This window comes from Priapulus caudatus, unplaced genomic scaffold (assembly GCF_000485595.1).
Source record: "Priapulus caudatus unplaced genomic scaffold, Priapulus_caudatus-5.0.1 Scaffold653, whole genome shotgun sequence".
Classification (NCBI taxonomy): domain Eukaryota; kingdom Metazoa; phylum Priapulida; class Priapulimorpha; order Priapulimorphida; family Priapulidae; genus Priapulus; species Priapulus caudatus.
Genome location: NW_014577714.1, coordinates 160,753 through 174,899, shown reverse-complemented (window position 1 = coordinate 174,899; position 14,147 = coordinate 160,753). Strand labels below are relative to the sequence as shown.

The 14,147-nt window shown below is 39.3% G+C and overlaps 2 protein-coding genes across 4 annotated transcripts; both read left to right on the top strand.

Moving 5' to 3' along the window:
• The first annotated feature begins 114 nt into the window (after positions 1-114).
• On the top strand, positions 115-2,242 carry LOC106812481. Its single transcript, XM_014816365.1, has 4 exons — positions 115-451; positions 832-948; positions 1,438-1,584; positions 2,058-2,242. Exons 1-4 carry the CDS (start codon positions 175-177, stop codon positions 2,240-2,242), a joined length of 726 nt encoding a protein of 241 aa, XP_014671851.1. The 5' UTR covers positions 115-174.
• Positions 2,243-2,438: 196 nt separating this feature from the next.
• On the top strand, positions 2,439-13,235 carry LOC106812487. Of its 3 annotated transcripts, none has more exons than XM_014816374.1 (9): positions 2,439-2,613; positions 2,986-3,835; positions 4,961-5,168; positions 5,865-6,106; positions 6,301-6,437; positions 8,712-8,807; positions 10,702-11,241; positions 12,324-12,460; positions 12,734-13,235. In XM_014816374.1, the coding sequence occupies exons 2-9, from the start codon at positions 3,130-3,132 to the stop codon at positions 12,756-12,758; spliced, it is 2,091 nt and encodes a 696-aa protein (XP_014671860.1). In that variant the 5' UTR covers positions 2,439-2,613; positions 2,986-3,129; the 3' UTR covers positions 12,759-13,235. The 3 variants fall into 3 exon arrangements, with proteins under 3 accessions (XP_014671860.1, XP_014671861.1, XP_014671862.1); XM_014816375.1 differs by having other exon boundaries at positions 8,712-8,811; positions 10,706-11,241; XM_014816376.1 differs by lacking the exons at positions 8,712-8,807; positions 10,702-11,241 and having other exon boundaries at positions 2,446-2,613.
• The last annotated feature ends 912 nt before the right edge of the window (positions 13,236-14,147 follow it).

Genomic DNA, 14,147 nt, shown 5'->3' with positions numbered 1-14,147 from the left:
GCTTTAATTTTAAGTAAATAAAGACTCATTATTAAGTTTGGCAGACCTGTGTGTTAAGTCATTCTTAGGTACCTTGGATTTTTGCGCTATTTTGTCCCCTAATTCCAAAGTCACTTGTACTATTTTCCACTTTAGGATGTAGCATCTAGTCAGGAAGGACAATTGGAAGTGAAAATGGATGATATGACAGCAAATCCAACAGTAACTGCAAGCTCCAGTGGTGCGCAACCTTATGAGGCGGAGGCAGTAGGCAACATTGCTACTGCTGGGAATGAGAATATTACTAATGCTGCCAACACAGAAGCACATACAGAGAGTGAGAGACAGACTGAGGCTGCACTAGATGTTGATCCTAAGGCATGTGATGATGAGAGAAGTAGTGGCACAGAAGATAAGGACTCCATTCCAGAGCTAGAGAAACCTGGCGACACGATTGGTGACTCGAGCGACGGTATGATATTCTATTATCAGTTACATAGNTACCCACAATACCACCACCATCAGTACTATTAGTCTATTACTGGTGTTTTTGGTACTATTACCATAATTGTGACTACACTTTATTTTATGACGGAGTGGTCCAGGATACAATCATGTGTTTCTCAAATATTGAACAACAGAAAGTGTTTACAGAACCAAAATAGGATTGAGTTATCGTCATCACAATAAACCAAATTATTGGCTGCCAGTCATCTACATAACCCTGTGCATATGATTTATTGGAATACCAAACCATTTTCAAAATATTTTCACACATTGTATAGAACAACAAACTTGCACTGGCAATGCATTTAATTGTTTCATGCTTTACGTTTTTTCGTGTTATTACAGAATCGGATTTCGTAAAGCTTGATCCAGAAGTCTCTGGCAGTGAACAGATGGATTTTTCTACTTTCTCAGCCCTTAGTAGCTCTGGTTCTCAGTTTAACTTCATGTCTCGTTCCTGCAGTAAGTTTATGGTGTTCATATTGCACGTGTGCCATTGCATTAATATAGCTAGTTGTAATGTTCTATTGTTGATGTATCGTTTTGGCGGGAAGGGAGCACTCTCGGGATTCCAGGAATAAAGGCAGTGGTTGAGTTACACATATCTGCGTCCTCTAATTTATCGGAGTAAGAGTGATGAGAGGCAATAATATCTACTCTAATTTATGCATTAAGAGAGATACAACACTAGTGAACGTATTTTCATGTTTATATTGATGTAATATTTTTTATGCATACATTGAAATATATGCTGGTAAACTAATTATGCAGTAAAGGCTCAAACATTTTAGAGATATATAAGAAATTACAAGATTAAGACCGGAACAAATTAAAAATTAAATATGGGCACCTCAATGCTATAAATGTGTTTAGGTTTGTGTTCGATTAGGTGTGCATTAGTCATTTATTCTGTGATTGATTCTAGATTGTGCAATTATTTGTGTGTCACAGTAGCACCGAAAAGCCCCCTTGATGTTGAAAGCAGTCAAGACGCCGACGTCGATAGTGATGATAGCAGCACAAGACTGGAACCACTCACACAGTCTGACCCTGGACAGCCGAGCTCCACAGAGCTGACAAGCAAGGTACCTGACAAAGGTAATTCTACATTATTGCTTAATTTCTGTACTATGTGTCTAAAGGAGAATACATAAATCTATATACATCTTCAAATTCATACGTGTTCAAATAGAGTGGGCTACCTTGAGAGTTAAATAGCCACAGCTAGCCACTAAAGGATCACGTGGTTATAACCCATGACGATTACTAATTTAGTTCAGACAAACCGATATGTAACTGAAGTTTTTAACTTGTCATTTCACACTCTTCTTTTGAGTGTTCGGTTATGATATCAGAAATAAAATAATGCATGTATTATTTTTCTTCTGCTAATGAATATGTGAGCTTAAACAGTCTGTTATATACACTGTTGTACCCTCCATACATACATATATATATATATATATATATATATTAGGAGTAAATATTCACAAAATGAAAAATTTGCCATTATTCACCCCCTGATATATATATATTATGTTTATATTATAGTTGTTTATATATATTTATAGTTAGTGGAGAAGAAGATCTGCCTGAGCTTTCCTCAGGCATGCCATCTGATGCCATAGATTCGTTTGATGGTCACAGCGGGCCTCATACTAGACTGTCCCAGCATTACCATAACAACAAGTTATGGTACTGGTTGGTTGCAGTGCTGATGTTAACTTTTTTTTCTTATTCCTACACTGGCCACTGACAAAATTTGCATTGTCCTCGATAATATGTAAACTTTATAAATATTCATCATTGTTTCACATTGTTACATGTAAAATGTAGTAAGAAACAAATTAGTCACCTACCCTGTAAATGTGTAATTCCAATGCCAATTATCATAGCTACAAGCAACTTTTAATTAAGAGTTTAGTTAGCATTGATCAAAGATTTCCTTTAAGATTCTGGCTATCAAGATTGGCATAAGTATTCTGAATTCTATTTTATACTAATATATGTGTTTGTGTGTGTGTGTGTGTAAATGTAATTTCTTTTAAAAATCAAGTTCAAACCGACAACGAGTTGAGCATCACCGATGAATTGCCGCACGTTGTTGAAACTCCATCTACATTTACAGTAAGTGAAATATATTACAGTTAATATGTTAATTATGATCAATTTAGTAACAAAATAATTTAAATAGTTAATGTGTCATTTTATAGCTTACATATCATTCTTAGTTACACCAATTGTAGCTGTGGAATGAATAATCAACCAGATGGCCACTGTTTATTGTTTCATTTGGATATGGTTGGTCTGCAAACGTTGAAAGTAACCTTATGAGTGACGTGCTAACTTACTACACCTCGTCTAGGTGTTATAATCTAAGAGTGTTTGTGAGTGTAGTATATATGTGTGTGCGTGTGCGTGTGCGTGTGCGTGTGCGTGTGCGTGGTAATCGTTTTCTGTATAATTATTCTAAACTTACCATTTTTCGTCTAAATCCAGATACCAGGTGGCAGCACAGCATCATTTGATCGCCTACCAGCAATCACAACCGAGTCTTGCGTTGCTTCAGACATTAACAACCAGGATAAACTTGAAACAGAGCAGCTTGATTTGAAGCAACTTCAGCCGGACTACTTCGAGCGCATGCAGCAGTTGGAGCATAGACTAGAGTTAATGTTGACCAAACTTGACAGCCCTACTGCAAACCAAGCTGAGAGTCCAGACACTCATTCTATTAATGACAACAACAGCCAAATGAAAAACAAGCATGATGCAGAGAGGGAAATGTTACATGAAAAACAGCTCAAAATGATAGAAGCATTGAAAGGGCAAGTGAATGACCTGATTAATGAAAATGAAGACTTGCAGTTAGTCATAGCGAGACTGCGCTACACTAAGCACCCAGGGAATTCAGAGACGATTTTACATCAGAAGCCAGCAACAGATGCTGCCACATTAGATTACACACCTTCACAGCAGCTCGAAGGGAAGGGCAGACTTAAACTGAAAGATCTTTTGGTTGGCGTAGATGTAGCTAATCAGGATGAATATTTACACGATGCCATTGAGCTGCAGAAAAGTATTGCAGAAGAGTTGAAAGTTTCTGAGGACACTGAATACGATGCAGATGTAGAAGATGAAGATGATGCTGATGATATTGATACTACTGGTACTACTGAATATGATTTTAGCAGTGATGCTTCTGAAGAAAATGAATATGATGATGGTAACGATTATGACTATGGTGATGATAGTAATTACGGTATTGAAGATGATTACAGGGATATTGCAGATGATTTCGAGGATGATATCGAGGAGGTGACAGGAGATACCAACATCAAAAATAAAGGTATGATGAAAAGCATTGCTAGTGGGTGTAGACAAACATTCCTAGGAATTTGCCAAGAAGATTGATACATATTATAGTTGAGACGTATATATCTGTCATCAGTGTGCAGTGCTGCCACTTTATACTTTTTTTAAAGTATTATACTTTTTTAAAGAAAATGTACTTTTTTCATACTTTTTTTTTCATGCATAAATACTTTTAAATACTGTTTTTTGCCAAAGATGGTCAAAACTCTTCGGACTTACATTTAGGTACACTGTATTTGATGAGATTAAAGATGTGCTTTGCTAGTCTTGTTGCAGGAGTGATGTGTCGTGGTCTGTTCAGTGGAGTGTTTTTGCTCTTGCTCGCTGCTATCAGTGACCAAATGACAGAACATTGCAGTGTTTCCCCTGCATTGACACGGGTGGCCTCGCTCAAATTCTTAGCCGCCACACTGTCCGAAACACTGCCTCACTGACGAAACTTTTGACAACTTGAAAAAGAGATTCAAGAGTTATACAATGTGTTCAGAATAGCTTAGAATGCACCGACTTGCGCCATTTTGTCAAAAAAATTTCCCGGGGGAGCATGCCCCCGGACCGCCCTAGCTGGGCGAGCACCTGCGGTGCTCGTTCTGCTAGGAACTTGAAACGTGCAAACACACTACAAACAAATTTACCACCTCACAGAAATTACAGAAATCACATTTAAATATTCCAAACTGAGGGTTTAAGAGAGAATTCACACACACATCACATGGCACACATCATTCCTGAAGCTTGTTTACATGCTGCACATGGGCTATAATGTATTCGGTAATAAGGTATTAGGTAACAAGTGACTACAAATCATGGTAGGTTGATACAAATTTATACTGTTTAGCTCAGCCGACGAAGTCGGATGCAGCTTGTAGAGCTTGCTCAGTTGAGCGCTGTCGCTCTGCGGCACTTGTTTTTATACTTTTTTGAGACAATTTTGAGGACTTTCTGGACAGATTTTATACTTTTTTTGTAATATCCTGAGTGGCAGCACTGAGTGTGGTTTGTTTAATAGTAAAGAATTTCCATTAAAACCTGTCATACTACTGTATGCCCTGGGATGAGTTTCACTATATTGCAATGTATTCCTTATCTTTCTGTGTAGCATATTCTCAGCATGCTTGCCAGGAAAAGTGCATGCGTCTTTGTGAGAATCTACTACACCTGGATACTAAGGCATCCGATCAATCTCACCAATTGCCACTTAGTATCGACAACTTCAACTGTTCAACATGCATTACGTATCTAATGTCACCAGATGTGGTCGGTGACATTTTGTCTAGTCCGAAAAAGATGGCAATTGTCACAGAAATGTAAGTTGCTGTTAGAAAGACATTTCATCAATATGTGAATTTCATCCACTCTGTTATATGAGTTAAGCGCACGGCAGCCACAGCCTACAGATTGCAGATTCTATCTGTTATAACATATAGTAGAACAAGAGCTATCGGAGATGGCAAACCTCCGCCACAGCGTAACAGTCCCCTAATCTTGCTGTCACACCCAATATAGTTTGATGAAATTTTCAGAAATTTGAAAAAAAGCCAGGATTTTTTTTAGTGAATTTTGAATGCGTCCAAAGTCTCCCCCACAAAAAAAATCCTGGATCCAGATCTGGATCCGGATCACCACCAAAATCTAATTGATTGGTTGTTGGCCCAAGACCCGTCCAAAAAAATTCATCAAAATCTATCTGTAACTTTTTGAGATATCCTGTTGACAGACAAACAAACCAACAAACACACAAACGAACAGGGGCGGAAACATAACCTCCTTGGTGGAGGTAATAAACTCATCTATGTTTGCACTCCACATCTTTGATCGTGACTGATGTGCACCACACATCCCGTGTAAGAACCAAGTCTACATTTGACGAAACTAGCCTCCCTACACTTTGGAGCATATATAAATTGAATATTGCATTTATGCATGTAAAAATTTATATCCTTACTGATTACTTGTTGTGAAATAATAAGTTATTCTTATCTTGTGAATTGATTTTTGTTTAGGTACGTTTTGAACATGTCAGTTTCATGTGGTGACAAGGATTTATTCGAGCTGGTGTGGAAACGCCTGTCACAATTGTCCTATATTGATGGCACCATCTTCAATGATATCTGGGAGTCCGTCAACAGGTTCTGGTGGCAAACAAATATTACTGAAAAGATGCAGGACGTCAGTGAGGCATTTAGAAGTGCACAGGACAAAGTAAAGCAATCATTTAAAGACTTACAGATTCAGCACAATCTTGGTAAGTTTTATTTGTTATCATGATTGTGAACAATTTTATACCATTAAGATACTAAATCTTTGAAATTTTAAACCGGCACAGTTTTTTTAAATAATGCAATTATTTCCATTGACGATTTTGTTGATGGGATATTTTTTTTTAAAGGGGAGTGATAAAGCGCGTTTTATCTTAGATCCAGATATATTGTTCCACAGAAAACGTGGCAGAGGTTACCAAAGGTGTGGCTTCTACAATACACAATCACCTTCTGAACACTTGGGATACAGCTAAAACAACAGGAGAGCGAATTGCAGATGTACACCTGAGTGATGTGAAAGACAAGTTTAATAAGGTATAGATTATGGTTTCTACAACTGTTTTTCCTGAACCTAAATTCAGGGTTCTCCAAGAGCACTTATAGCCTGGCAATTGTCGAGCCCCGCCATCCTAAAATGCACCCGCCACTCTAAATATCATAGTCGCCATGCTAAAATTAGCTAAAAAATGCTAAAACTAGTAGTAGTAAAGGCAGCCCCGCCATGCTATAATGAAAAAGCTTGGAGAACCCTGAAATTACAGCAGATAATTGGTGATATGTAATTTCTATTGTAACGATTTTTGAGGTGCTCTTCGTCGGTAGCCCCGATTGTGCTGTCCCTTTTTAATTGGATCTGACCTGCCCTTGCGTGCGTATTCTTTACCTAGGGAGGGGGCATCCGCTTTCAGAGCCAAATCATTCCCAAAGGGTATTTTCCATAGCCAAAGGCCTATTTCCCTATGCTAAAAGGTATAGAGGTGTTATGATTCACAATATACTATTTATTCCTAAACCATGTGGAAAAAAATCACATGCACACTACTAATGAGCAATTCATGTAGGTTTCCAAATCTCAATCTTAACCAGCATTCGCAATGCCTCCCGCAGGCGCAATGCCTTTCCGCTAACAGGAATTGTGAACATTGACCAGCAAGTAGGCAGGACGCACACGCAATCCGCCCTCTTGTCTTAATAACTCACACAATCACACTGCGTGGAGAACAATGGACGCTCGTTACCTACAGTAGCCTCCACAGGTTATGATATGCATGCTAGTGTTGAACTGCTTATCAGCTCCTGATTGCATTGCCCGCGCCTAACCGTTATCCTACTCGCAGGCTACATGCCCATCGTCCTACTGTAGTTTAACGTTCACCCATCAGTTTCCGCTAAGCTCTTGCTCCCTTATTGTACATGCATGATCCCGACTCGAACGTGAGGCACCAACTATCAGTCACAACCACTCTATTACGTGCACTTGCGCAAACATTTCTGTAGAATTCTGTAGTTAATGGGTTTTCCACTTCCATCTACCTAATTTCACTTTCCTCGCAATCGATACTCCGTTCTCGCATGCTTTACTCTTTCACGCACTAACTGAACTCACGATAGGCGTTTTTCTGGCTAACGTCTCACATTTACTTCTGTACCGAATGTTGCGCGAACACGCACATCCCGATGTGCTCACATCACATGCAACTACAGGGTTACCACTTAATGATGCCCTAGCTGTTATGTCGACCCTGTCGGGCGAATAACGAAAACTGTAGCAAAAGACAAACTTAACAAGCATAGATGACATGTTCAACTAAAATTATTATTATTATTACTATTAACAATATAATTGCCAAGCGCAAAACAAATACAATAAGGTACATTTCAATCACACAACAAGTTACATCATTAGGCCTATATGCACGTTACATAATAAAACATTGTAAGCACAATACCTTAACACGACTGGCCAGTTTGTGCGCACCACGCCAAGTGTACTAGCTACACAAAACCTCTCATTCAGGGTTTTCAAAACTTATATCCTGGGGAAAGTCTAACGGCACCTAGCGTGACTATTTATAACTTAAACAGGTAAGACTTCATAACACTCACACACGGGCGTCACAAATACAACCGCACACGACGAGAAATAAGAAGCTCTTCTTCATCTCTATGCTCTCTGTCTCTGCTCTCCCTCGAGTCTCTCTGTTTTACTTCCCTACCTCTATCACAACGCATGTACAGACATGCAGACATACTAACACCCTCTTGTCACCTCTTCTTTTTTCTCCATTTTTCCCCTCTTTCTTTCACACTCTCCTACTACCTCCGCTGCTCTCCTCACACATCTACATCAACTCGCTCCTAGCTTGCTTCTCTCTGCTTGTGATGTAAGCCACACCTGGATGCCCATCATTTTTCACCTGCTACACACGTATGGAAGCCAAATCTATGATGCGGTTATTTGCGCTCAACCACTGACGTTATGCAGCCTGCCCAGTTAGGTTCGCCGACCTGCAGCCCCAGTACGTGGGCGGCTTTGCATCTTTCCTCCCATTGTTGAAGCCCAATGTGCTACACTATTTACACGAATAAAGGTGTGGAACACTTTTCTCACACTTCTTTGACATATCACATATTTTATGAGAAGTATCATTATCATGGTTATGACCGATTAGACCTCCTTGCATGTATTACAACAGTTTGCCACAGGTGATCAAGCACACCACATTGCATGGTAACAGAGCAGTATATATTGATATATATACATACATATATATACATATATATGTTATTAAGCACTGTATTTTCCAGCTTAAGGAGCACGTTGGGACGACTCTGAAGATGGCACGGCAAGAACATTGGGTTGTCCCTGTCACCGATAAACATGATAGACGTAATACCCAGCAGGTAGGCCATGGTCATCCTAAAATGCACCCGCCACTCTAAATATCATAGTCGCCATGCTAAAATTAGCTAAAAAATGCTAAAACTAGGACCGTAAAGGCAGCCCCGCCATGCTATAATGAAAAAGCTTGGAGAACCCTGAAATTACAGCAGATGAGTGGTGATATGTAATTTCTATTGTAACAATTTTTGAGGTGCTCTTCGTCGGTAGCCCCGATTGTGCTGTTCCTTTTTAATTGGATCTGACCTGCCCTTGCGTGCGTATTCTTTACCTAGGGAGGGGACATCCGCTTTCAGAGCCAAATCATTTCCAAAGGGTATTTTCCATAGCCAAATGCTTATTTCCCTATGCTAAAAAGTTATAGAGGTGTTATGATTCACAATATACTATTTATTCCTAAACCATGTGAAAAAAAATCACATGCACACTACTAATGAGCAATTCATGTAGGTTTCCAAATTTCAATCTCAACCAGCATTCGCAATGCCTCCCGCAGGCGCAATGCCTTTCCGCTAACAGGAATTGCGAACATTGACCAGCAAGTAGGCAGGACGCACACGCAATCCGCCCTCTTGTCTTAATAACTCACACAATCACACTGTGTGGAGAACAATGGACGCTCGTTACCTACAGTAGCCTCTACAGGTTATGATATGCATGCTAGTGGTGAACTGCTTATCAGCTCCTGATTGCATTTGCCCTCGCCTAACCGTTATCCCTAGGCGAATAACGAAAACTGTAGCAAAAGACAAACTTAACAAGCATAGATGACAAAATTATTATTATTATTACTATTAACAATATAATTGCCGGGCGCAAAACAAATACAATAAATTACATTTCAATCACACAACAAGTTGCATCATTAGGCCTATATGCACGTTACATAATAAAACATTGTAAGCACGATACCTTAACACGACTGGCCAGTTTGCTCGCACCACGCCAAGTGTACTAGCTACACAAAACCTCTCATTCAGGGTTTTCAAAACTTATATCCTGGGGAAAGTCTAACGGCACCTAGCGTGACTATTTATAACTAAAATAGGTAAGACTTCATAACACTCACACACGGGCTTCACAAATACAACCGCACACGACGAGAAATAAGAAGCTCTTCTTCATCTCTATGCTCTCTGTCTCTGCTCTCCCTCGAGTCTCTCTGTTTTACTTCCCTACCTCTATCACAACGCACGTACAGACATTCAGACATACTAACACCCTCTTGTCACCTCTTCTTTTTTCTCCATTTCTCCCCTCTTTCTTTCACACTCCTACTACCTCCGCTGCTCTCCTCACACATCTACATCAACTCGCTCCTAGTTTGCTTCTCTCTGCTTGTGATGTAAGCCACACCTGGATGCCCATCATTTTTCACCTGCTACACACGTATTGAAGCCAAATCTATGATGTGGTTATTTGCGCTTAACCACTGACGTTATGCAGCCTGGCCAGTTAGGTTCGCCGACCTGCAGCCCCAGTACGTGGGCGGCTTTGCATCTTTCCTCCCATTGTTGAAGCCCAATGTGCTACACTACCACGAGTGCCAGATATTGTGACTTTACACGAATAAAGGTGTAGAACACTTTTCTCACACTTCTTTGACATATCACATATTTTATGAGAAGTATCATTATAATGGTTATGACCGATTAGACCTCCTTGCATGTATTACAACAGTTTGCCACAGGTGATCAAGCACACCACATTACATGGTAACAGAGCAGTATATATTGATATTATTATATATATACATACATATATACATATATATATGTTATTAAGCACTGTATTTTCCAGCTTAAGGAGCACGTTGGGACGACTCTGAAGATGGCACGGCAAGAACATTGGGTTGTCCCTGTCACCGATAAACATGATAGACGTAATACCCAGCAGGTAGGCCATGGTCAGGGTCGTGATCGTAAAAAAGGTGATAGTGGTAATCAGCAGAGCAGGAAAGATAAAACAATAAATTATCAACACACTAAGTTAGGTCGAGATATACAAAAATCATTCAAAGTTTTTAAGTGTTCTGAAAGTATGAATAGAAGAAACGCCGTTGGAGACTACCTGCGGGAAATCCAGAGGCCGCTGATGGAGTTTAAGGCTATTTTAACTGTGAGTAAACATGTCCGATGGAACGAGCTTGGCAAAGAGAATCGCCGAATCTTTCTAAAAGATATGCACAGGCACATGGAGGACTTTGTGTACAAGAAGTATACCACTACAGACCTTATGTGGTTGGGCTGCCAGCAATGGTGGTGGAGCGAGCTCATGGGTACCCCCTTCTCGACATACCTGCATCCTTGTTACTGCAAGTTCCATTTATGCAAGTGGCAGGTGAGGCAAGCGAAGGCTGGCGGCTTCACCGATGGTACCTGGATGAAACGTGTTCTAGAGACTGATGGTTCAGCAGCAGACGGAATTGAACACGAGGTGAAAATAAGCTGAGTGATTTAATTTGGGGCAACTCTTAGTGGGTGAACTAATGTGAACTACTAACTGACCTGAACAAAGGATTAGAGACGAAGCAAATGAATCAATAATCTTCGTATTTAATATAACCTGCTTACTTCGTTCTTAGATATGATACTTATAGAATTGCACAATGCAATGTGTTACGAATGGCGGTTGAACTAATATGGCACTAAATAACACTATGATGAGGAACGTGCTATTCTAGATATTCGTGGTTGTTAGTAATATCGTTTGAGCCCACTCTCTCTGAGTACTGGAAATGTCATAAAATAGGGGTTCAACTATAGAATACGACTGTTCCACTGTCACCATATAAACTGCTCACATTCTTAGCAAATACTGCGCAGCTGTCAATGTTCTGGCTAACCGACCTTGGCTGATTCTGATTTACTTTGTTGCACAGAATGTATTCAAACAAATATTCCTTCCTTATTTATTATTATTATTATTATTATGTTTTTTTTTTTCTATTCCTTTTTTGTTTCGTTGCTCTTGCTGCATTGTCTGGTGAATTGTGATAGCATATGTTGCACATATGCTTATGCTTGTTTTACACAATTTTTGTTCATACCCGAGATACTAATAAAATTCTAGGGTCATTATCGGAAACATACATTAAAATAATTATGAATATCACAAGTCTAAAATGCCAACTTTTGCCCAACAATTCAACAAGTCATGAAATTTTATACTTGATGATATTCATAACTATTTTACTATTATTATACTTATTTAACTATATACAATGATTCTGACAATGAGCTTCTGCACAAACGATGTTTCGATTTTCTCCCGCTTCACACTAATTTACTAGATCATAAGATGTCTTATGATATCCTTTCAACACCTACTACTTGTTCAAATATATATTCGATTCTATTTCTATCGTATTTAATACGTTCATTCTTTTCTTCATGCGTTCCATGGTGCCATGTGATACGTTATTTCACTATCATGCCCACTGAACATTTGATGCCTTCGAATTCACGGTGGATGGTGGGTTGAAAGCACCTTGTGTCACCTCACCTGTTGCTATTTAGGCACTTGGATATGGAAAGCAGCATCATACAGAGGAAGAATCTACGTGGCTCCTCCGGCGTGGAGAGGATAGAGATCAGCAGAGGGCAAGCAAAAGCAACTGGTTAATCACACGAGGTTATGCCAGAGAAGCTAGGAGGTTTGTAGTAAACATAGAGTCCTTTAGTGTCTCTGGAATTATAATGGAATTAGGGCCGATATATTTGAACATTAAAAGCAATTCTATATGCATGTGAACGCATTTCCTCTAAACTATCCTAAATAAAACAAAATAAAAAGTGTGAACTACACATGTAGGGGATTATAAAATTTGCTTCTAAATAAAGAAAAAATTCCATGTGCTATTGTAGCCCAGTGTGGCCAAGAATGTCGATGCCTAGTTTAATGTAATTCTTTATGCTAAATTATGCAGGAATAAGGAGAGCTCCAATGACTGAAGTGACGTACTTTAGGATACAGTAGGAGGTAGGACTTCACTGGCTGACACAGGGGTTGTCACAGCTGAATCAGCCACTGCAATGTTAATTAGTACTTGTAATATCGACTGCTATTTATACAATATAGTACATTACCATGTTTATAGTGATAATTATTGATTGCTGTTAATCGAAATACTACATGAAATGACTAGACTGTATAGGTAGTAGTACAAAGGTATTTGTTTTAATAATTTTATTATTAATTGTTTATGCACACTGTATAAGAGCAGCTATTTATAGAAGATTCAATTTATGTCTAAGAAGTTTCACATGTCATTGATGAAACTTTCTTATATCCTTTAATCACAATTGCTAATTTTCGACATAAATTCAATTGAGAGAAATGTAGATTTATGTTCCAAGAGGTTTTTAGGTGACTGTATTGCAGACGATGCTCAATTGAAAAGATGTCGGAGCTTGCCCATGTTTCGAAATTTTGTTCTGTTATGTTTATTAATTGTTTTTTATATATTCTGCCCACATGAGGAAGTAAAAGATAGAATAGAGGTTTGTGAGGCAGCTCGATCTATGTTGTGAATTGCTTAAAGAACTTTTTAAAATAGCACATTATTTACAGTAAACGAAAAATACTGATATTTACACTCGAGTCATATACCAATATTTGTTTAAAAAAAAAATTGTATCTAAATATATATAAAATCTAAAATTTTACCTTAAAATGATATGCAATTTTTCAATGGGAGAATGGAGTGATTTCATCGTACAATTTTACTTATTTAGATATTTTTGAAAATATAATTCTGGTTAGAAGCATCAATAATAAGTCAAATTCTTTAAAAAAAGCAAAATGCATTGAGAGTAGTTTTGAAGATATATTTTCTTGAAAGTCAGTGGACGGCGGCGGGCAGGGTTACACCTCCCGTTGTCAAATATTTGCACACACGCGCGCACACACACGCATCACGCACACGCGCGCACGCACGCACACACCGCATTCACACACACACGGGCATGCGCACGCACAATCACACGCGCACCCACGCGCACATACCAATTTACACACACACGGGCGCGCACACACATACACGCACACGCACATGCACACGCACACACACGCATACATACATACATACACGCACACGCACACGCACACGAACACGCACACGCACACACACACACACATACACACACATACAACTGCAGCTGTATCTCGTTGGGGTTTGTCTTAATTTTTCGCTTCACAGCTGTGCGCGGCAGTGATTGGCTGTTTATACACCGCAGCCGCAATGTCTTTGGTGTGTGCGTGTGTGCGCGTGCCGGTGTGCCTGCGTGCGTTCGTGCGTGCGTGCGTTTAGTGTGGCTTGCTATGCTAGGTGAAGGCTCCAC